This window comes from Carcharodon carcharias, chromosome 6 (assembly GCF_017639515.1).
Source record: "Carcharodon carcharias isolate sCarCar2 chromosome 6, sCarCar2.pri, whole genome shotgun sequence".
Classification (NCBI taxonomy): Eukaryota; Metazoa; Chordata; class Chondrichthyes; order Lamniformes; family Lamnidae; genus Carcharodon; species Carcharodon carcharias.
The window spans coordinates 84,206,601-84,230,059 of record NC_054472.1 but is presented as its reverse complement, the minus strand read 5'-3'; the positions used below and the strand labels follow the sequence as shown (position 1 = coordinate 84,230,059).

Here is a 23,459-nt window from a genome sequence, read left to right as displayed (position 1 = left end):
GTTTGAGAGAAGAGCTGTCTCAAGGCGAAATAATTCACCATTGAACTCCAGAGGTGAGGTCACAGTAATTGACCTTGACATCAAGGCAGCATTTGACTGCGTGTGGCATCAGAGAGCCCTAGCAAGAATGGAGTCAATGGAAATCAGGGGGAAAGCTCTCCTCTTGTTGGAGTCATACCTAGCCCAAAGGAAGGTGGTTACAGTTGTTGGAGGTCAATCATCTCATTTCAGAACAACACTACAGCAGTTCCTCAGGGTAGTGTCCTCAGCCCAACCATCTTCAGCTGCTGCATCAATGACTTTCCTTCCATTATAAGGTCAGAAGTGGGGAGGTTCGTTGATGATTGCACATTGTTCAGCACCATTCATGACTCCTCAGATACTGAAGCAGTCCATGTCCAAATGCAGCAAGACATGGACAATATCCAGGCTTGGGCTGACAAGTGGCAAGTAACATTCACACCACACAAGTGTCAGGCAATGACCATCTCCAACAAGAGAGGATCTAATCATCACTCCTTGACATTCAATGGCATTACCATCACTGAATCTCCCTCTTATCAACATCCTAGGGATTGTCACTGGCCAGAATCTGAACCAGCCACATAAATACCGTGACTACAAAAGCAGATCAGAGGCTAGGAATCCTGTGGCGAGTAACTAACTTCCTGACTCCCCAAAGCCTGTCCACCTTTTACAAAGCACAAATCAGGAGTGAGATGGAATACCACTTGCCCAAATCAGTGTAGCTCTAACAACATTCAAGAAGCTTGACACCATCCAGGACAAAGCAGCCCATTGATTGGCACCCCATCCACAAACATTCACTCTCGCCACCACTGACACACAGTAGCAGCAGTGTGTACCAACTACAATATGCACTGCCAAGGCTCCTTTGACAGCACTTTCCAATCCCACGACCACTACCATCTCAAAGGACAAGGGCAGCAGACACATGGGAACACCACCACCTGGAAGTTCCCCTCCAAGCCACTCACCATCATGAATTGGGAATATACTGCCATTCCTTCACTATTGCTGGGTCAAAACGTTGGAGTTCCCTTCCTAACAGCACTGTAGGTGTATCTACACTACATGGACTGCAGTGGTTCAAGAAAGGCAGCTCACCACCACCTTCTCAAGGGCAACTGGGGATGGGCAATAAATGCTGGCCTAGCCAGCAATGTCTATATCCCATGAATGAATAAAGAAAAAACTTTGACAACTGAAATTACCTCAAATCAACTATCTTAAAGTTTAACCACTGAAGGCTGCCCATCTTGAAGTATAAACCTTCCTTTTGAATGTTTTATATAGTTTTGAAGAATTGCAAATATTTTGAAATGAAAACACGCAGTTCATCAATTATTTTAAAAATAAAGACCAGAACAACTGAAGCCCAGTCAGTCTCTACACACTTAACTCAAGCCAAAAATGAATCAATGAACTGAACTTGCAGGTAATTTATAATGGACAGCACGGCAAGAAATAAAATCACTCTACCACTTTTATGCCAGTACACAGCAGAAATCACTTTGCTTCTATACCAATGAGGCATTATCAATGTTGGATCTGACATCCAAGCACAATAAGTGAGAGATGTGAAACCACTATTAGTATTAATCACAGAGTTCATAACACAAAGTATAAGTGCAGCCTGCTGAAAGCTGCATTTTAAAAGCTCCCACATGGTCCACTGGATGGTCCTTAAAATAAGAAAACAGTTGCTGCCACTCACACTGAAAAATAGGCACCTGTGAAGCAGAGCTCTGCTCTTCCACCCCAGTACACATGCTGAACTTAGACATTGCTAATGTCAGTGTATGGTGCAGTTGCCAGTATAACTTGGGTCTGCCAACTGAGCAATACACTATTTAAATATCAACCTACAAGTTATTGGTAATAGCATTACAACCCTGGTCATCTACTACAAGCAAGTACCCAGTATTTTAATACTGCAAAGCAGGATTATTATTTTTGTGCTCATAGTTAGAAGATGCAAGTTCAGTATCCGACTTCTGCTCAGTCTCTTCCGAAAAGCATAGGTGATAACGGCATCAAACAATACTGAATATCCAGCATCAACCAGCACCTTGAAGATCTCATCCCTAGCTTACTGGTAGCACTGTCACCTCCAAATCAGAAAGTCATGAGTTCAAACACACCCAGACATAATCTAGGCTGAAAATTGCATGTAATGCTGTGGAAGTACAGTACTGTTGGAGATGCTGTTGTTTGGATGAAACATTAAATCACCACCTTACAAACTGATGGCACTATTCAAAGCAGATAAGAGCTCTTCTTTCTGGGGTCTTGGCCAACGTTTATCCTTCAACCATCACCAAAATGTGACCATCTATCTCACTGTTGTTTCTGGAACCTTTCTGGTTGCAAATCAGCTGCTGCATTTCTTTACATTAAAACAGCAACTACACTTCAAAAGTATTTCTATTGGTTATTGTGATGCCCAGTACCAGCATGTCATATTCTGAAGTTCAAACTAATTTTATATCTGAAAAATAACTGGACAAGGTGGCTGAAAAAGGCAGCTGCCCAAGGGTCACCTGACTTCTTTTCTGGATTAGAACCACACCTGTCTCAAGAAGGAACAAACCAACATTCCAGACTGATGAGAGTCGATGTTCTTCCAATCAAAGGGGTAATATCTGATTTGAATGAGTCATTCTAAACGAAGAACTAGCTGTCTCAAACCCTCAGGGGCATTAACCCCCAACACAGGATGTATAATCAACATGAACACCCCACCTTATTTGGAAAAAAGGCTTTGGACTTGAGAAAAGCCATATGGAGACAGCCATGTTGTCTTTAACAGTTTAAAAAGATCAGCTAGGAGATATTAGCAGGCAGAACCACCGAAGTCATCAAAACCATATGTTCAGCCAGACTATGAACCTGATTCAAGACAAGTTGCAAAATATCAGGCAAAGTACATAACCTGTTCCAGTTAAAATTCACCTGAGAGTCAATCTTCTTGAAATTCGACTACAAGAAACCTCACAACCTGCTGTGAATCCTCCACTTTACAAGAGCCTCCCTTCAATGTTAAAGCATCAAAGGCATCCAAGAAACCACAGGCCCGCCAAGCAGGGATAATACCAGAGATCATAAACCAGAGACTGAGATAACTGTAATCTGTAAAAGTGCTTGACTTATCTCTGTATCTATCCTTTGTGTGAGTGTGTGTAAGAGAATTAGCATATCTGATGTTGCGTTTAATTTGGACAAGCGTGTGAAATAAATAACTTTCTTTATTTTAAAACTCAAAAGACTGCTGCTGAATTATTTAATTTGGATACACACGGAAACAGGGAAGAAAAGGCACTTTTCTTTTCATACAAAATATTATTTTATTGCTTGCGACCAATACATGTACATTCTGCCATGCCACTGTAAAGTGCTTTGAGATATTAGGAAACCACGAAAAGCATTTTATAAATGCAAGTTTGATTGTTCTTTTATTCTGCATTGCAGAACATGCTGGACTATTGTTAAAAGTAATTACTGGCTATTAGCAAAAAACAGAAACATGATATTTTTTGAACACATTTGGTCCAGGAAAATTTTCAAAAAGGGCTATTAGAACCCAGATTTCCTTTAAAATTAAGTTTTCTAACTGAACTTTTTCATGTGGCACATATAAATGTACTTTTTATTTTAAGTGCTTTTATTTTTGTAATTTAGCTCATGGTGCAGGAGACTAGCTTCTGTAAGCCAGCTTCCTATAATTACAATGTAACAACTAATTTGTTATCTTGACACCCAAATTTCAGTGAGTCTATGATGCTGAAAGGATAAGGCAATCAAGGCTTGCGTACACAACGGACCACGTCCTCTTCCACTCAATGTCCAATATGGAATTCCGAAATCCAGAAGCACCAGTTATCTGGGATTTTATTTCAGCTGAGGGATCACAGAGGGGGTTTTTAGGCTCGCAAGTATCCCCTCCTTCGAGGCAGCAATGGAGACCATGGAGAGCAGACGTCCCAGTCAAGGGGCTCCAGCAAGATATCCCTGGACCAAACAGGATGGGGCGTACAGTGAGGCCAAAGTGCTCTTAACTTTAGAAAAAAATTTCAGTAGTAAGTGCCAAGAGGGCTTGGGTATTTGTGCACTGACTTGGTGCAGGCAGAAGCAGGTAAGTGTAACTAAGTCACTGGCTGCACATGGGAAAATCCAGGAGGTCACATGGCTGAGCCAGGAAGGTGAGTGGCAGCTTCACACTTTGCTGTGTTTCTGCTCCTGTTGTAGAAGCTCCTTAACCGGGCTGAAGGCTGAATCACAGGCACCGGCAACTAGGCCAAAGTGGGGGAAGGGTGTGTTTGTATGTGCGCACATGTGTGTATAGAGACGCTGATTACAGTGTCTGTGTGGGGAGAGAGGGGCTGATTACAGTGTGCGAGCCTCTAGTTATACTGGCAACTGCACCGTACACTGAAATTAGCAACATCTAAGTTCAATATGTGTGCTCAGATTAAAGAACAGAGCTCTGATTCATGGATGCCTATTTTTTAATGTGATGATAGTGTGAGTGGAAGCAACTGCTTTCTTATTTTAATTGACTAAAATTAATAAGTATCTGGGCAGTCCGGTGGACAACATGGGAATTTTTAAACTGCAACTTTCAGCAGGCTGGATTTATACTTCATATGGTGTGAATTCTGTGATTATCTACTAATAGTGGTTTCACATCTCTCACCTACAGTGCTGGATGTCAGATCCAACTCTGACTCCAACATTGATAATCAGAGCATGTGGTGGGCGGTAGGGGTTGATTACAGTGTTTGTGGGGGAAGGGGCTGATTACAGTGTCTGTGTGGGGGGTGTAAAGGGTTAATGTTAAATATGTAAATAGACAGCCAACATCATCAGTTATGTAAGATCATATAACAACAGAGTATGCTGAGAGATAGCTCTATGTGAAGCCTTGTGCTAAGGCTTGTACTGTACATAGTTAGCAGAACATTCAATAAAAGATAAAGTTTACCAACAGTCTTGCCTCCAGCAATCTATCAACCCTGACCGAGAGCAACCCTATTTAAGACCCATAACGATGATAACAGATGGTGACAGCAGAAAATATGACAGAAAAAACAGCAACTAAAGAGCCCAGTGACTGGAAAAATCAGCAAGAGAAATGACTGAGAGACAAGGGCAGCAAGAGAAAAACATCAGCAGAACTCGAAGAAACTTACAATGGAGAAAATCTTACCCTGACCAAAGTGCTTTGACCACATGGAAGGCCCAGATCAAATTGAGAACTGGCAAAACTGGTGTTGTATGTTTACCAGGTGCAGAACTGCTTCAGGACTAGCAGGGAAGCCTGTCAAGGAACAGGTGAATACTCTTATCTACACCATATGCAGTAGTGCAGATGACATAATGGTTAGACAGGGCATAAACGAAGACACACGACATACAAAGAGGTGATAAAGCATTTGATATATATTTAAGCTTTAGAAGGAACACCATTATAGAAAGGGCAAGGTTCAATAGGCATACCCAAAGACTGGGAGATATTATGGATTCCTTCATAAATGATTTACATCAACTAGCTGAGAATTGAGAATATGGAGCTCTGAAGGATGAATTAATTTGAGATTGCATTGTTGTAGTAGTCTTAGAGGAGGCTTTATCAGATTTTCTACAGTCAAGGGAGGACTAAACGCTATTGAAAGCTGTGAGGTTAAAAAGACAGGCAGGCATGAGGAAACAAAATCAGGTATTTATTCAAGGTGACAGGGAGATTTCATGGAGAAAAATGACTGACAAAGTGCACCTTGTCAGACAATGAAGTAGGAAGTCACCGAATCAAAAACAGGGAAAGAGCAAAGAAGGCACAGTGGGCACCATTCCTCAGTGTTCTTACTGTGGCGGGAAAAGGGTGCACCAGCGCGAAGGATGCTCCGCCAAAAATGTGGAGTGCCATTCCTGTAAGAGGATCTGAATGCCGCAGCAAAAAGTGCCAAACACCGAAATTTAAGGAAAAAACAATTAAAATATGTAACATTCAGAAACTGAAGATGCTATTCTTAGTAGAAATTACAAGGTCTAATGGGAGCTACTGGAGTGCAAACATTATATTCAACGGACATAAAACAAACTTCAAATTAGACACTGGAGCAGGAATTTCAGTTCTTTCAGACACAGAACAGTGGCTAAAACAAGACTTCCTCCAGCCAGTGACTATACAACTCCATGGTCCAGGAGGCATTCAACTGAAGGTCAAGGGACAGTAGACTGCTAAACTTCAGTACAAAGGAAAAGAAATCACTGGAACTTTGTATGTGATCCAAAACCATGAATGTTCTCAAAAGCTTGCACAGATTTACAACTCATCTAATTTGGGAAGCCAAGAAAAACCAAAAGAATTCAGGACAGAATTTCCAAACTCATTTAAGCAGTCTGAGGAAGCTGAAAACAGCCTATAACATCCCATTGAGACCAGACGCAAAACCAGTGTGCTTATTCACTTCAAGGAAAGATCCACACCAATTTTTACACAGAAGGTGAAATAAGAAATTAAGTCAATGTTGCATCATGGAGTTATCTCACCTGTAACCAAACCTACAAGTTAGTGTTCAGGTATGGTTCCAGTACCAAAACTAAATGGTTCACTACAAATCTGTATTGACCACACACAGTTAAACAAAGCAGTTGAAAGAGAGATCCATCCAATGATGGCTGTGGGTGACAGTATAGCAAAGCTAGCGAAATACACAATTTTTACAGAACTGGGTGCAAACAGTAGCTTATGGTAACTACCTTTGGACAAGGAATCCAAACTATTGATTACAGTCATCACAACATTTTGGAGATATCGCTTCAATCTTTTAGAATTACATCAGCACCAGAGATTTATCAGAGGACCATGACAGGCATTTTAGAAGGATTAGAAGGGGTCATCTGCCACATGGACGACATCCTGATCCATGGGTCCACTACTCTGGAGCATGATGCAAGAGTGGGAGCAGTGTTGTAATGTTTGAAGCAGGAAGTAGGACTCACTCTCAACAATAAATGTGAGTTCTTACAACCAACCCATAAAATTTCTCAACACATTGGAGATCATCCCTGATGCGCGAACAAAAAAAAAAAACAAGGCAATCAGATATTTTCCAGCACCCTGTAACGTTATGGAGCTTCAGCACTTCATGGGAATGGCCAATCAAGTAGGAAGGTACTTACCTAATCTGGCACATGTAAGTGAACCACTGCGACAACTGTGTAGGCAAGACCAAGCATGGTGCTGGGAAGAACATCAACAAATGTTGTTTCAAAACATGAGATACTCATTTCACCAGACATATTGGCTATGATCCAGAGCTGCCTATGATAGTTGCTACAGATGCATCAGCAACTGGACCAGGAGCAGTACTTTTTCAAATCCCAATCACTGACTGAAATGGAACAGGGATACACTGTAAATGAAAAAAGGCCTGTGAGAAATTTGCCAACCATGCCTTAAGGTTACCATTGAGATAGACAACAAATCAATGGATACCTTATTAAATGCTAAAGAATTAGCAAAGATGCCAACAAGAGTCCAGAACTGAATATGTCCATGGAAAGCAACAAACAGTGGATGCATTATCATGCATTTTTGTTGAAAAACTTGAACAATAGGATATAAATTTTGTTGAAGATGTTGAATCGTCTACCTCACTGACCACAAAATTTCTACCAGTGGTAGAGGCTAAATGAGATTCGAAAGATACAAAAAGCAGATGAAGACTCTGCTAAAATTCAGGACTACTGTATGTACGAGATTATATGTTCCAAATATGTTCCAAGTAATCTCATCCTGAAGCAATACTTAAAGCAACAAAGGCATCTCAGTGTCATGGATGACTTGCTGATTTATGATGAGAGATTGGTCATACCTAGAGTCCTCAGACTCGAGATCCTTCATAAAATATATCAGAGACATCCAAGCATTACAAAAAGTGTCATGCTAGAGCGTGAAATTCCATTTGGCGACCAGGGATCTCAAAATCATCAGAAGAAATGATTTTGAGCTGCATCACCTGTACAATCCATCACCAGGAGCAAAGGGAACTTTGTATCCTCTTTTCATCCAGACCACGGGAACTTCTCGGAATGGATGTTTTTAGAACTCCGGGAAAGACACTTTTTGTGGCTGTTGACTATTACTCCAGATATCTTCATGGTCCAACCTCAGAAGCAGACATTAAATTACTAAAATAAATTTTTGTCACACATGCCATTCCATATTTAGTCATTTCAGACAATGGCCCATCGTTTGCAAGCAAATGTTTTAAGCAGTCCACACCAATAGTTCACCCAGATACCCACAAGCTAATGGAGAAGCCGAAAGAGGAGCAAAGATGGTAAAAGCTTTGTTGAAGGAAAATGACAATATCAACTTGGCACTGTTGAGCTACCATTCCACACCACGCCAGAATGGTTTGGCTTCATTCAAATTTCTAAGAAGAAGATGACTACGGACTCAACTTCCTGTTATTCCACACACGTTTATACCATGTCTCAAGGCAGCAAATATAGAGAGAGTAAGGGAGGAGAAAGATGAGTATCGTGCAAATCAAACCAGAAACTATAATCAAAGCCATAGAGCACATGACTTACCAAACTCCAGCCAGGTGAATCAGTAGGATTCGTGACCAGAATTGTGAAGGCCAAGTTTTGGAAAAAACAATACATCCTCAATCTTACCTTGTAGAGACTGAAAATGGAATAAAGAGAAGAAACAGAAGCGGACTTGTTCGACAAGACTATCATTAATGGAATTGACCAACTAACTGGACGATCAGGAAGACAACCTGAAAAAGGAGCCAGTAGTCTTTGATGATTCACATACTACACTATTAAGTCAGAGAAAGAACACAGAGAACTTGACATCTGTCCTCAAAGAGAGCTGACAACAAGGTCAGCGAGATTGCAACCACCATAACACTTATCTCTGTGACCCGGGGTGGGAGGGCACGATACAGGATAATGTAAATAATGTATTTAATAGGCTCAGAGACTCAGGTTACAGGGGAGAGGGGGAGATGTACTGTAAGAGGTTACTGTTAAATTTGTAAATGGACAGAGAACATCGTCAGTGACGTAAGATCACAGGATAACAGATTATGCTAAGAGACAGCTCTATGTGAAGCCTTGTGATAAGCTTTATACTGGTAGAATGTCTAATAAAAGGTAATGTTTACCAACAACCTTGCCTTCAGCAGTCTCTATCAATCATAACCAACGAAAACCCCATCTAAGACTCACAACGAAGATGAGAAGGGGGAGAAGCTGATTACGGCTTGTGTGGGGAGAGAGAGGGGCTCATTAGAGTGAATTTGTGTGTGTGTGTGTGTGTGTGTGTGTGTGTGTGTGAGGGGGTGGTGTGTGGACTAACTTACTGGGGAGAGAGACTAAATACAGTGCATGCACGGTGGGGAGAGGGGCTGATTGCAGTGTGTGTGTGCATGTGTAGGGGGGGGTGAAGGGCTGATTACAACAAGTGTGTGTGGAGAGAGAGCGTGTGCGCGAGAGAGAGAGAGAGAGTGAGAAAGAAAGAAAAGAGGGGCTAATTACAGTGTATAGGGGAGGGCTGATTACTCTGGGTGAGGGTGTGTGTGTGTGTGGGCATGTGCGTATGGGGAGGGCAGGGGAAGAGGCGCTGATTAAAACATGCAGGGGGAGAGGGGCTGATTGCAACATGCAGGGGGAAAGGGGCTGATTACAACATGCAGGGGGAGAGGGGCTGATTACAATGTGTGTGGGGGAGATAAGAGGAGAGAGGCTGATTATAGTGTGTGTGGCGGGCTTATTACAATGCATGAGGGGAAGAATGGCTGATTAGAGTGTGTACATGAGGGTTGGTGAGGGACTTATAGTGCGTATGTTAAAATGGGATCTCATTGGGAAATAGCTTGGGAAGCACTGATGTAGGAGATAGCTTGAGTTCCTAACTAACCTAACTGCAGGTGTCTTCAAATGTAAACTCTTAATGCAATGAGATTTATAAGGCTTTATGTCCATTTATAAAGGTGTATTGCTCAATTGTTGGCGATCCTCAATTTTCTTCTGGACCCCTGTGCATTAGTGCATCAATCCATAGTTTAAAATGAATGGATTTGAAAAGGCATATTTTTGTTATAACGCTAGTTTTGGCATGTTTTATGTCTTAGATATTATATCTGGTCCGATACAGTGCTGCACAATAGACTTGAGAAAAATGTTATTGCTCATGGAATAAGGGACAGTAGCAACATGGATACAAAATTGGCTGAATAATAGGAAACAGCGAGTAATGGTTAATGGATTTTTCAGGATGGAGGGAGGTTTGCAGTGGAATTACCCAGGGGTTGGTATTGGGACCCTTGCATTTCCTAATATATATATTAATGATCTAGGTCTTGATGTGCAGTTGACAACTTCAAAGTTTGCGGATGATACAAAACTTGGAAGCATTGTAAACTGCAAGGAGAGTATAGAACTTCAAAAGGATATAGGCAAGTTTGTGGACTGGACAGATAGGTGGCAGATGAAGTTCAATGCAGAGGACTGTGAGGTGATTCATTTTGGCATGAAGAACATGGAGGCACAATATAAACTAAGGGGTACAACTCTAAGGGATGTGCAGGAGCAGAGAGACCTGGGTGTATATGTGCATAAGTCATTAAAGGTGGCAGGACAGGTGGACAGAGCAGTTAATAAAACATACAGTATCATAGACTTTATTACTAATAATAATTAGAGTATAAGAGCAAGGAGATTATGCTGAACTTGTATAGGACACTAGTTAGAACTCAGCTGGAATATTGTGTACAGTTCTGGGTGCCAGACTTTAGGAAGAATGTGAACACATTGGAAAGAATGCAGAAGAGGTTTACAAGAATGGGTCCAAGGATGAGAAACTTCAGTTACGAAGATAGATTGACGAAGTTGGGGCTGGTCTCCTTGAAGAGGAGAAGGCTAAGAGGAGATTTGATAGAGGTGTTCAAGATCATGAGGGGGTTGGACAGTGTAGATAGGGAGAAACTGCTTCCACTTGTCAAAGGATTGAAAATGACAGGGCACAGATTTAAAGTGATTTGTAAAAGAAGCAAATGCAACGTGAGAGAAAAACTTTTTCCACTCCGTGAATAGTTCGGGTCTGGGCTGAACTGCCTGGCAGTGTGGTGGAGGCAGGTTTAATCGAGGCATTCAAGAGGGCATTAGATGATTATTTAAATAGGAACAATGTGCAGGGTTATGAGGAAAAGGCAGAAGGATGGCACCGAGTCATAATGCTCATTCGGAGAGTTGGTGCAGGCACGATGGGTCGAATGGCCCCCTTCTGCACCATATCAATTCTGTGATTCACACATTTGGTGTTTGGAATTCTAATGTTATGCTATAATCCAGAAAATTCCAAAACCCAGAATGCCTTGTCTCAAGGAATCTGGACTGGAAAAGTTACGATATAACGTAGTGTAAAAGCATCTCTGAAAAAGTAGAGGTGATATGGTTAGACACACTGTCTTCACCTCAACACAGACAAAATAAAAGTGGCACTGCCAAATCTAGACCCCCATGGTTGTCTAGAGAAATAAAGGGGAAGATCAAACAGAAAAAGAAAGCATATGATAGGCACAAAGAACTAAGCACTGCAGATAGCCTAGATGAATATAGGAAGTGCAGGGATGAAGTAAAAAAGGAAATAAGGAAATCAAAGAGAGGGCATGAAAAAAGATTAGCAAGTAAACTTAAAGATGACCCAAAGATGTTTTACCAATACATTAATGCTAAAAGGTTAAGGAAAAAGCGGGACCTATCAGAGGTGAAGATGGAAACTTGTGTATAGATGCAGAAGCTGTGGGAAGGGTTTTGAATGAATATTTTGACTCCATGTTTACAAAAGAAAGGGAGGATGTAGATATAGTAGTCCAGGAGGAACATTGCAAGATATTGGCTGGGATAGTCATAAAGAGAGAGGAAGTACTCGAAGGAATGAAAGCCTTGAAAGTTGATAAGTAACCAGGTCCAGATGGATTGTTTCCAAGGCTGCTGGAGGAAGTCAGGGAGGAGATAGCAGATGCTCGGAGGATGATTTTCCAATCTTCACTAGATGCAGGGGATGTACCAGAGGACTGGAGAAATGCAAACATAGTTCCCTTGTTTAAAAAGGGATCAAAGGAAATGCTAAACAATTATCGGCCAGTTAGCCTTACATCGGTGGTGAGCAAATTAGTAGAATCAATCCTGAAAGATAGGATTAACTGTCATGTGGAAAGGCATGGACTAGTCAGGGATGGTCAGCATGGATTTGTTAAAGGAAGGTCTCACCTCACAAATTTGATTGAATTCTTTGAGGAAGTGACAAGAAGGGTTGATGAATGTAGTGCAGTGGATGTTGTGTACATGGATTTTAGCAATGAGGAGAGATTGGATAGGTTGGGGTTATTTTCCTTAGAACAAAGAAGGTTGAGAGGTGACTTGATTGAGGTATACAAAATTATGAGTGGAACAGATAGAGTGGACAAGATAAAATTGTTTCCCTTGATGGAAAATTCTAGAACCAGGGAACATAGATTCAAGATAAGGTGCAGGGGGGACATGAGGAAGAACTTTTTACGCAGAGGGTAGTGGGTATCCGGAATTCACTGGTAGAGGCAGAAACTCTAAACTCTTTTAAAAAGTACCTGGATCTGCACCATAAGTGCTGTAAACTGCAGGAAGGTGGGATTAGAAAGAACACCTGGGTGTCCTCGGGCTGGCATGGACAAGATGGGTCAAATGGCAGTCTCCTGTGCTGTAACTTTTCTATGGTTCTAAAAGGAAGCAAACTCAGTCCATCTGAATTTATTATTTTCCCCCACATTAAAAACCAATTTAAAGTTATTTATTTGAAATGCATTGGAAAAGCAACACTGGAAAAGTATTGATCCCACCTTTTTAAAATGTCTGATCTGTGCTTGTAACTCTAAATATTGCAGGTCAGAAAATAATTATATAAGAGTCAGGGCACAACCATTGTAAGAGCTAAAATTGTGAAAGGTTTGATGATATCATATAAAACACACTTGTAAATGAACCGTAAAAGCTTTCAGACACCACTAAAATCCATACAATTCAAACACAACTAAACTGGGCTATAAAACAAAAGAAAAAAGAGTAGACATAATTGCTGGAATTGCATTTGCACACAATACCAATGATCAGCGTATGCAAAGGACTTGCTTTATATAAGTTGGACATTTATGAAAAAATCAACTTATATAATTATTTGAACCACTATGGATAATCCTTAGCATTTTGTAGTTGCCAGGTCTTCAATTTAATAGAAACTAACAAAACGTTACTGATTTTAATTTTTCTAGTCAGCATTCTAATTCAACAACATTGAGGATCAGTTCGGGATCAAAGCTTTCAAGCCAAACTCTCAAATTGCATTCAATCATTCAATCTAATTACCAAGGAGGACCTCCTGATGGACAAAGATGGAGTCTATTAAACTTGAATAGCTTGTTCATGAAACCCAGTTCCTGCTCCATTGACAATTTTCCCATTACATTTTTACTGTGTCAACTTCCCTTTCTGTCTCCCATGCTGGATGACATTGCAAATGGTTCTCTCTCCTCAGGTACTGTCCACCCCCCCACCCACCTTCAAACACATTCATCACCCCCTCCCCTTCTTAAAACAAAACCACATTCTATTTAAACAAAATTGTGGGGGTGGGGGTGGTAGTGGGGGAAGAAGGGTTCACTTGAGTGAAGATTTGGAAAGTTAACAAGAAAAGACAAGGCAATAGTGCAGGGTGATATGTGTAATGATAACCAGAGTGTGACAGGAAGGGACAGAGCATCCAAGTGCACTAGCAAATAAGGTCAAAGTAGGGAAAATAGTAAAAAGACAGAATTAAAGGCTCTGTATCTGAATGTATGCATTTGTAACAAGACAGATAAATTGATAACACAAATAGAAATAAATAGTTATGGTTTGATAGCCACTACAGAGTTGTGGTTGCAAGTGACCAAGGCTGGGAACTGAATATTCAACGATATTTGACATTTCAAAAGAAGAAGAAGAAAGTTAAAGGAGGTGGAGTAGATCTGTTAATAAATTATGGGATCAGCATTGAGAAATGATCTTGGCTTGGCACACCCAGGTGTAGAATCAGTTTAGGTGGAGATGAGAAATAGCACGGGTGGAAGTAGTTTATAGGCCCTGTAACAGTAGCTAGACTGGAGGACAGTATAAGTTAAGAAATAATGAGAGCTTATAAAGAAAGACACTGCAATAATTGTGGACGATTTTAATCTTCCTATTGATTAGGTGATCAAATTGAAAATGGTAGCCTTGAGGGTGAGTTCATACAACGTATTTGGGGACAGTTTCTGAGAACAATACATTCTGCAATAAACCAGAGAACAGGGCTAGTTTGGACCTAGTAATGTGTAATGAGACAGGATTAACTGATAACCTCAGTGAAGGATGTGCTAGGCAAGAGTGATCATAACATGGCAGAAGTTCATGTTCAGTTTGAGGGTGAGAAACCTTGGTCTGAAACAATGTCTTAAACTTAAATAAAGGCAACTACAAAAGTATGAAGACAGAGTTGGCTGAAGGGGAATGGAAAAATAGGTTAAAAGCTAAGACGGTAGATAAGCAATGACAGATATTGAAGGAGATATTTCATAACTGTCAACAAATATATATTCTATTGAAAAAAAGATTCTATGAAAAAGATGCATCATCCATGGCTAACTAAGGAAGTTAAGGATGGTATCAAACTGAAAGAAAAGGCATACAATGCTGCTAAGATTAGTGATAAACCAGAAGATTGGGAAAATTTTAGAAACCAACAAAGCATATCTAAAAAAGGGAGAAATTAGAATACGAGTGGAAACTAGATAGAAATATATAGAAAGAAGTGAGGGCTTCTACAAGAATATAAAAAAGGAAAGGCAACTAAAATAAAAATTAGTCCCACCAGTTTATCTAGTACTTTCTTTCTTGAGGTAGTGACTGTTATATGTTCTTCCCTGTGTCTCTCAATTTCCTACTATTTTTGGGGCTTTTGTGTGTCTTCTACCATAAGACAGGTACAAAACACTAGTTCAAAGTCTCTGCCATTTCCTTGTTCCCATTATTAATACCCTAGTCTCATCCTTTAAAAGGACTTGACAGGTAGATGCTGAGAAAAATTACCCCTGACTGGGGAATCTAGAACATGTCTAGAACATCACAGTCTCAGAATACAGGCTCATCCATTTAAGAATGAGATGAGAAGAAATTTCTTCTTCAATGGGTTGCAAGTCTTTGGAATTCTCTACCACAGAGCTGCAGATACTCATTAGTTGAGTATATTTAAGGCAGAGGTAATTAGATTTTTGACTACTAAGAATTAATGGATAGGGGGATTAAGGTGGGAAGGTGGAGTTGAGATAGGAGCTCAGCCATGATCTTGTTAAATGGTAGAGCTGCCTCAAGGGCCAAATGGTCTACTTCTACACTTAATTTTTATGTTTTTATATGTTCTTTACCCTCCTTAAATCTTAGCCGGACAAAACACTGCTGCTTGTGTTCTATCCCACACCTAATATGGCTCATCCATCACTCCTTTTCACTCTCCCCATAAATGGCTTCCTGCAGCATATTGCTATAGTCAGTTTGTCTATCTATTCTGCAGTCCTTATTCTCACCACAGATAGCAAATACCTCGTACCTGTTGGTCAAAGTCAAGGTTCCTCCGTCACAACATCCTGGATCGCATATGTGTCCGACTTGCAGTCACATCCTCCTGTCCTGACCAATGGCCAACTCTGAAATTGTACTGAACTCAAGGGATGTGACTGCTTCCTGGAACAAAGTGTTCAGGTAACTTTCCCTTTCCCTGATATCCTGCAATGTTTGTAGATTGGACAGCAGTTAAAAAGCTCTGTCCTCTGTCTGCAAGCTTCAGAGAGTAACTGCAGATATAATGTCTGGGATCACAATGCTCTCCACAAACTCTCACCCACTGCCATTATGGCACACCATTTGCCCTGTCATGTTTACCTAACTTAATATATTTGAAATATCTTTTTCATCTGAATCACTTATTTTAGTCTTAGTAAGTGGTTTACCTTGTTTAAGTCATTAATTTAAAGTAATAGCAAATTTCCTAGCTTAACTACAAAGAACATTCATGTTACTGAAGGTTTAAAAAAATCAAGCATCTCCTTCCCCTCTGCATTTCCACTTTCACCAAATTCTCAACTTCAATACTCATTTACAATCACTCTGTACTCCACACACGGCAGGATTTTATGACAGTGGGATTTTATGTTTCCGCTGTCGTAAATGAGATTTATAATGGCCCGCCGCATTTTACGGCCCCATCCCTGCCGAAACAGGGCCATAAAATTCTGCCCACTGTGTAGTAGCAAATACTGGTTACTTATATAGGGCTGACCTCTATGGGAGATTGGAAGGTCATCCAGGATAGAATTGGAATGTTGAAGTCTAGAGGTGACAAAAGAATAGATGAGGGTTTCAACAGCAGAAGGGCTGGTGTGGGGGCAGAGACAGATGATGCTATGGAGGTGGAAGCAGATGGTCTAAGTGATGGAAAATACGGGGTTGCAAAGTTGACTCTGGGTCAAGTGGGATTGTGAACAGTCTGCTTCAACCAGAGACATTAGCAGGAAGGGGGATTGAATCAATGGTCAGTCTCTGGCTTCTCGCTCTCCTTGATGGCTTCTTTTGCTTTTAATTAGCGAAGAAGAGAAATCAAATATGAACCTTTCCTTGTTGAATCAGGCAGACAGATGTTCACAGGACTTCAAAGATAATAGTAAAGTTTTCTAGAAGCTGACTCCAAGGTGATATTTCAGGAAGCTGCCAAAATTCAATACGTATAGCAAACAGAAATGTGCTTAAAAAAAGCTCAAAAATACAATACCAAACCATTTTCCATCAAATAGATGTTTGAAAAAATTCAAATATCTAAGCCCTTCTGAAATCTTTAAACAAAGTAAGTAGGTAAACAAGGATCGAAAATGCTGGAGACATTCAGCTAGCCTGTAAGGTAAATAAGGATGCAATTTTAAAGCAATTACATGTTAATGAGACCTGTAAGAATTATATCAACTTGACTGAGTTATTTACATTTAGGTGAATCAGCTTTAACTCAAAGAACCAAGAAAAAAGACAAAAAAAACTCGAATAAAAGATGTCATTTTGTCATAGATCAGACACCCCATCAATAACTGCACACTGATTTGCCTTATGTTGCTTACCACACAAAGTCCTCTGCTTCACCAATCTCTGGGCAGTCTTAGATAGCCCATTGTCTTCTAGCTAGTAACCAGATCCTTCATTTTTTTTATCCTTCAGGCAAGATCTGAGGGTTACCAAACATTTCAGTCTTTGGACCTGCCTACAGACCATCACTTCACAAATGACCAATTTAGGTATGTTTTGTTTTTCTGCTGCATTTTCATACCAACTAAAATTACTACTGCAGCGTCCATTCAAGTTGCGTCTTCGGATTCCACTATCTAGACTAATTTATTCTTTCATGGGATGTGAACGTCACTGGCCACGGCAGTATTTGTTGCTCATCCCTAATTACCCTTGAACTGAGTCACTTGCTCTGCCGTTTAGAGGGCATTTAAGAGGCAACCACATTGCTATGGGTCTGAAGTCACATGAAGGCCAGGCAGGGTAAGGATGGATAAGGATTCCCTAAAGGACCTTTGTGAGCCAGGTGGATTTTATAACATGGTCACTGTTACTGAGCTTTCAATTCAAGATTTATTAATTAAATTTAAATTCCACCAGCTGCCATGGTGGGATTTGAACGCACTTTCCCAGAGCCTGGGTGTCGGGAGTACTACTCGAATGACATTACCACTATGCCACTGTCTCCCCAACTTCAATGCTTTCAATTCCAACCTAGCCTCTGTTATTCACAGATCGCATCTCACTCCAAGTGCACTACTCTGCCAACTCTCCCTCTTACCAGGACTGAGACTCACGTCCCTCCTGAACTTGCCCACGGTTTCCGAAAACACCATATTAAGCATCTTCTAAGGAGCCCACCACGTCTCTCCTAAATAATCTCCTCCCAGTGGAGATTGAACACAGTTTACTCATCAGAGATTTACCTCTCAACTTCCTTCCCATGCTCTCTACTCCCATAAGATTTTTCTAGAAGACTCTTAACTGTTGGCCTACTCAATCCCTATCAGTAACCTCACCATGGATGATCCTATAAAATGGTCATGGGCCATATTAAAACTTACTCCAGGTATGACAATTTCCAACTGACTGAAGTCTCTACGTGGAAGCAACATGAACGTCAATGGTTGCTTCCACCTATTTTCTGGCAAAACCTTTGTTGAGAGTACATCATTCTTGTTCAAAAGACCCCACCTCTCTTTCGAAGTGTCAGATAAGTCAACTTTCATGCGTTTATCGTAAGAAATGCAATTTACTAAGTCTCACTTCCAATATCACGACAGAGCTTGGAAATATCAGGATTTTTCATAGGCAGTTTTGCAAATGTGCCTTTCAGAGGCTATGTCCTGCTCCTTCCCTGAAACAATGATAAGGAGGCAGTTCACTGATTATTAATAAGATGGGCGGTTCGAACACTGCCCAATAGGAGAGGAGTGGAAGATTTTGTTGCATCAATCATTGAACATGAGCCAATGGTGGAGTTAGATTGCTGGTCTTATCATGCAGTGCTGAGGAGAGGTGCGAGCAGAGCTGCTAGTGGTAGCAAGAACAGGAAACACTATCCAGAAGGATGGGCCAAGCTTCTATGTCACTTGGCTCAACCAATGCCAATCAGCCCAGCAGCCACTGATGATACCAAGCAGGTTTGTTAGACATGAAGACCTGAGTCAAAATTTTCTCCTGCTTAATATTGTCAAAATAGGAGACATCCTTTTTGGTTCCTGCCTACACTTAAAACACTAATTCCTGATATCACAGCATCAAGGTTTAAATTCTTTAACTGTCTCCCAACAGCCTCCTTTCCACACTCCTCCACGAGCTTCAATGAAGACTGCAAACCCCATCAACCATCTTCTCCAAGCTCTACTGGTTCTTTGCCACACTCAACCACCCCCTGCCCAAACATCACCACCACTCTCCCCCTGCAAAAGGATTGACAAATTGTTGGCCTAATTTTCAAATGCCACTTGACCCTCCACTACTCTAACACCAAGCTTCTTACTATTTTTCACTTCTTGATTCTGATATTGATGGTCTCTTACCACGACAGTCCTACTCTCTCTATTTAACAAAAGCTCCCTAAAAACACTTTTCCTCTATTGTACCTTTCATTTCCCAACCTACACTTTATTTTTAAACTTTCCCCAGCTGCTTAGCATCTGCTGTTTTGCACTCTTCAATGTGAAGCACTTTGAGATGTGTTCCTTCGTAAGGAATACTGTAGATTTGTAAATTATGCTCTACTGATAGTAAAAGGAGCAGCATGACTGTACTGTTTACTAAGTATACATTAATCTACATGATCATGGCCATTTGTTATTGTAAATTATTTCAAGATATCGCAAATGTAAATAATAATTGGTACTGCCTACTGAAATGGACAGTTGAAATTGTTACATTTTATGGGTAGGGAGTGTTTTATACACATACACATATATAGAGATACAAGAAAGAGATGGTCATTTACTAGGCAATCATTTTCTTATCCACATCCTTCAGCTCATATCTCTCTCGAATTCACTCCATTCACACTAATTTATCCTTTCGAGTCTTCTTCTATTTTATCAAAACGACTGATTGGTGCTCCTCTGAACATCCACATCTAGTTTTCTCTAAGCACCAAATACACCATCTTGCAAACTGCTTCCTATATGTTCACAATGTTGAAAACAAAGCTCAAAATATCACCTGTTTAAACTTCTTTGCCAACATCTCAAAACTGTGGAATCCCTTACCTCCCTCAGTGCTTCTTTCCTTCTGCAAAACTCAAGCCTTTAAAAAGCTTGGTGTCATCTATATACTCATTGCCAATTCACCTGGTCTTCTCTTTTTGCTTTTTCTAGTCTTGGAACCTGTAGCCTGGACCTTGGCCTTGATTTCTCAATGATAAAAATAAACAAGGGTGGCTTATTCTGATGCAATAAAAGTGAAATTTCTCTGGTGAACACCAACAACAGTTCTCATCATGAGAATTAATTTCAAACTCACCAGGAGCACAAGAATATTACAGTAAGTGGCAACAAGCTCAAGAAGTAAATTAAAGGTACATCCTCCGGATCGTTTATGACAATTTTTCCTTTAATTAATAGGAATTCACTCCTTGTATGAAGAGACATGAAATGCTACCCGCTAATGGAATGGGGGTGGGATGAGGACTTCCACTGCTGCAGCCTGAAGCAAAAGTTACATAGTTCAATTAGGCCACAATTAAAGTCAATGGCTATTGAGGATTCCCGAAAATGTAACTTCACTAAAGTGGAATGAGTTACAGGATTTATACTTGAGAGAAGAATACTGTAACTAGTGATGTATCCATTTTTTTCCCCAAATATTTAGATTTATGATATCTTATAATGGCTTGGTATGATATTAACTCCAGACCCTCTGAGCCAAGGATTAAGTAGGATATATGGCACAGAAACAGGCCATTCCATCAATCAGTCCATGCCAGAGTTTATGCTCCATCCGAGCATCCTCCCAACTTTTCTCATCTAAATCTACCATCGTAATCATCTATTCCCTTCTCCCTCAAACATTTGCCTAGCTTCCCCTAAATGTATCTATACTATTTGCTTCAACCACTCCCTGTGATGGAATGTTCCACATTCTTACCACTCTTTCTGAATCCCCTATTAGATTTCTTTGTGACTATCATATTGATGGTCTCTAGTTATGCTATTTCCATAAGAGGAAACATTCCCTCTATATTAAAATATTTCATAATTTAAAAGATATCTCCTAGGTATATATATATATATATATATATAACCCACACGTTTCTGGTATCAAAACTTCTCTGCAACCTCTCCAGTGCCTCCAAATTATTTTTATAATATAACGACCAGAACTGCACGTAGTGTTCCATATATGTGGTCTAACCAAGTTTCAATGCAGGTTAAGCAGAACTTCACTATTTTTCAATTCTATCTCCAAGAAATAAATCCTAGTGCTTGATTTGTTCTTTTTAATATGGCCTTGCTAATCTGTGGTGGAACTTATAGTGACTCATGTATTTTTTCTTCTACCCCACCTAGTCTAGCACCTTCCAAGTAATAAGTGACATCCCTATACTTCCTAAGAAAATGTACTACTTCACATTTGTGTGTGTAACTTAATTTACTAAATAATAAACTTGCAGAATAGGAAAATAATGCTCCTGTAATTTGTTGCAGTCCTCCTCAGTATTGACTATCCTTCCCTCAATTTGGTGTCATCGCAAATTTAGAAATTGTGTTTTTGATTCCAAAGTCCAAATTGTAAAGTAAATTGTGAACAGCAGTGGTCCCACTACTGGTCCTTGTGGAAGAGTGCTTTCCACCTTCTACCACTCTGAATAACTCTTTCTGTCTTGAAGCCAGCTAAGCAATCTACTCTGCCACTCTTCTCCTGGTTCCACATTCTCTGACCTTATGCATTAGGCTTTGTGGGATACCTTGTCAAAGGACTTTTGAAAATCCAGATAAATTACAACTATAAGAGAACTGTAGCATTACACAGATGAGCTTCAAGGGTTTCAGCTATACTGCTGAAATTGTTTCACTTAGTTCCCTCTTGTATGTACTCTCTGCATCTCTAATAATTTCAAAGTCATAATAATGAGCCCCAGAAAACAAATACATAAGTAAGTTAATCAAGGTCAGTGTGTATGTTCATTATGAACAAAGCATCCAATACTGGGAACTACAACCATTATGTTTTGGCCACTATAACTTGATTAGGAAGAGTGATCACAACACATCATTTGTATCTTACATCAATCATTTTATAACTAGATTCATTATGCACATTAAGCAACTTACCTTGCTCTTTTATTTGACGGATTCGTTTCACAGTTTCTTTTAAGATTGCACATTTGTCTGGTTTTACATTGAAGTTGTCAATGTCATTAAAATTAGCAAATATCAGCTCAGCAAGTTCTTCAATATATTTATTCTCTTGCTCTCGATGACGTTTCTCAGTGCTACGTTTAGGGCTGTTGAAAGACAAAAGCATCAATGCTAAGTGCTAGAAATACAGAAGAAATTTTTTTCTGCATTGGTTTTGTTATATGTCAGCAGTTAAACTGGTGGTCTTAGCGCAATTCCATCAAAAAAATACATACAAGATTTTGTCAAAGGGATAACTACACATTCGCAGAGCAGATGAATATTGTACCCAATTTAAAGTAGCAAATTGGGAATAAAATTAATGTATTCTGTTTTTCCCAATTAATGATATCATTTTCAAGACAGCAAAATGATCATAAAACTGTTTTCTAAGAGTCCGAAGAAGCAGACATTGCTCTGCAACACATGCACGTCCAGCAATGGCCAAGGAAAAGATTATATGAGGTGAACTGCCCAAATATTTTTTACTATTACAGGAAAAGGTGTAGGCCATAGAGCCTCTCAAGCGTGTTCTGTCATTCAATTTGATCAGATCTGATAAGTACCTCAACTTTACTTACCCACCATTGATTCATATCCCTTGATGCCCTTCCCTGATAAAAAGCTGTTGATCACAGCCTTGAAAATTTCAACTGGCTCAACATTAACCGCCTTTCTTGAATCTAAAGAGGATTACTTTTATTCCCACTTTGTCTCCTGCTTACATACATACGAATTAGGAGCAGGAATAGGCCATTCAGCCCCTCAAGCCTGCTCTGCAATTCAATAAGGTCATGGCTGATCAGATTGTAACCTCAACCCCACAATCCTGCCTACCCCGATAACCTTTCATCCCCTTGCTACTCAAGAATCTATTGAGCTCTGCCTTAAAAACATTCAAAGACTCTGTTGCCACTGCCTTTTGAGGAACAGTGTTCCAAAGACTCACTACCCTCAGAAAATTTCTCCTTAACTCCATCTTAAACGAATGACACCTTATTTTGAAACAGTGACCCCTAGTTCTAGATTCTCGCACAGGAGGAAACATCCTCTCCACATCCACCCTGACAAGACCCCTCAAGATCTTATATGTTTCAATCAAGTCGCCTCTCACTCTTCTAAACACCAGTGGATACAAGCCTAATCTGTCCAACCTTTCCTCATAAGACAACCTACCCATTCCTGGTATTAGTCTAGTAAACCTTCTCTGAACTGCTTCTAATGCATTTTCATCTTTCCTTAAATAAGGAGACCAGTGGTGTACACAAGTACACAATACTCCAGATGGTCTCGCCAATGCCCTGTACAACTGAAGCATAATCTCCCTACTTTTGTTATCAATTCCCTCACAATAAATGATATCATTCTATTAGCCTAATTACCTGCTGTACC

General features: G+C 40.2%; 1 protein-coding gene across 12 annotated transcripts in view; it reads right to left on the bottom strand.

Annotated features, from left to right (window-relative positions):
- ncoa2 (nuclear receptor coactivator 2) overlaps positions 1–23,459 on the bottom strand; it is a 309,340-nt gene that overhangs the window by 109,963 nt on the left and 175,918 nt on the right. For 11 of the 12 annotated variants that reach the window (XM_041189195.1, XM_041189198.1, XM_041189203.1 and 8 more), the window contains one exon: positions 22,002–22,174. The exons of the other annotated variant lie outside the window; for it this stretch is intronic. In XM_041189195.1, coding sequence (XP_041045129.1) covers positions 22,002–22,174 — 173 coding nt within the window. The remainder of the gene's footprint in view (positions 1–22,001; positions 22,175–23,459) is intronic. 12 annotated transcript variants of the gene reach the window in all.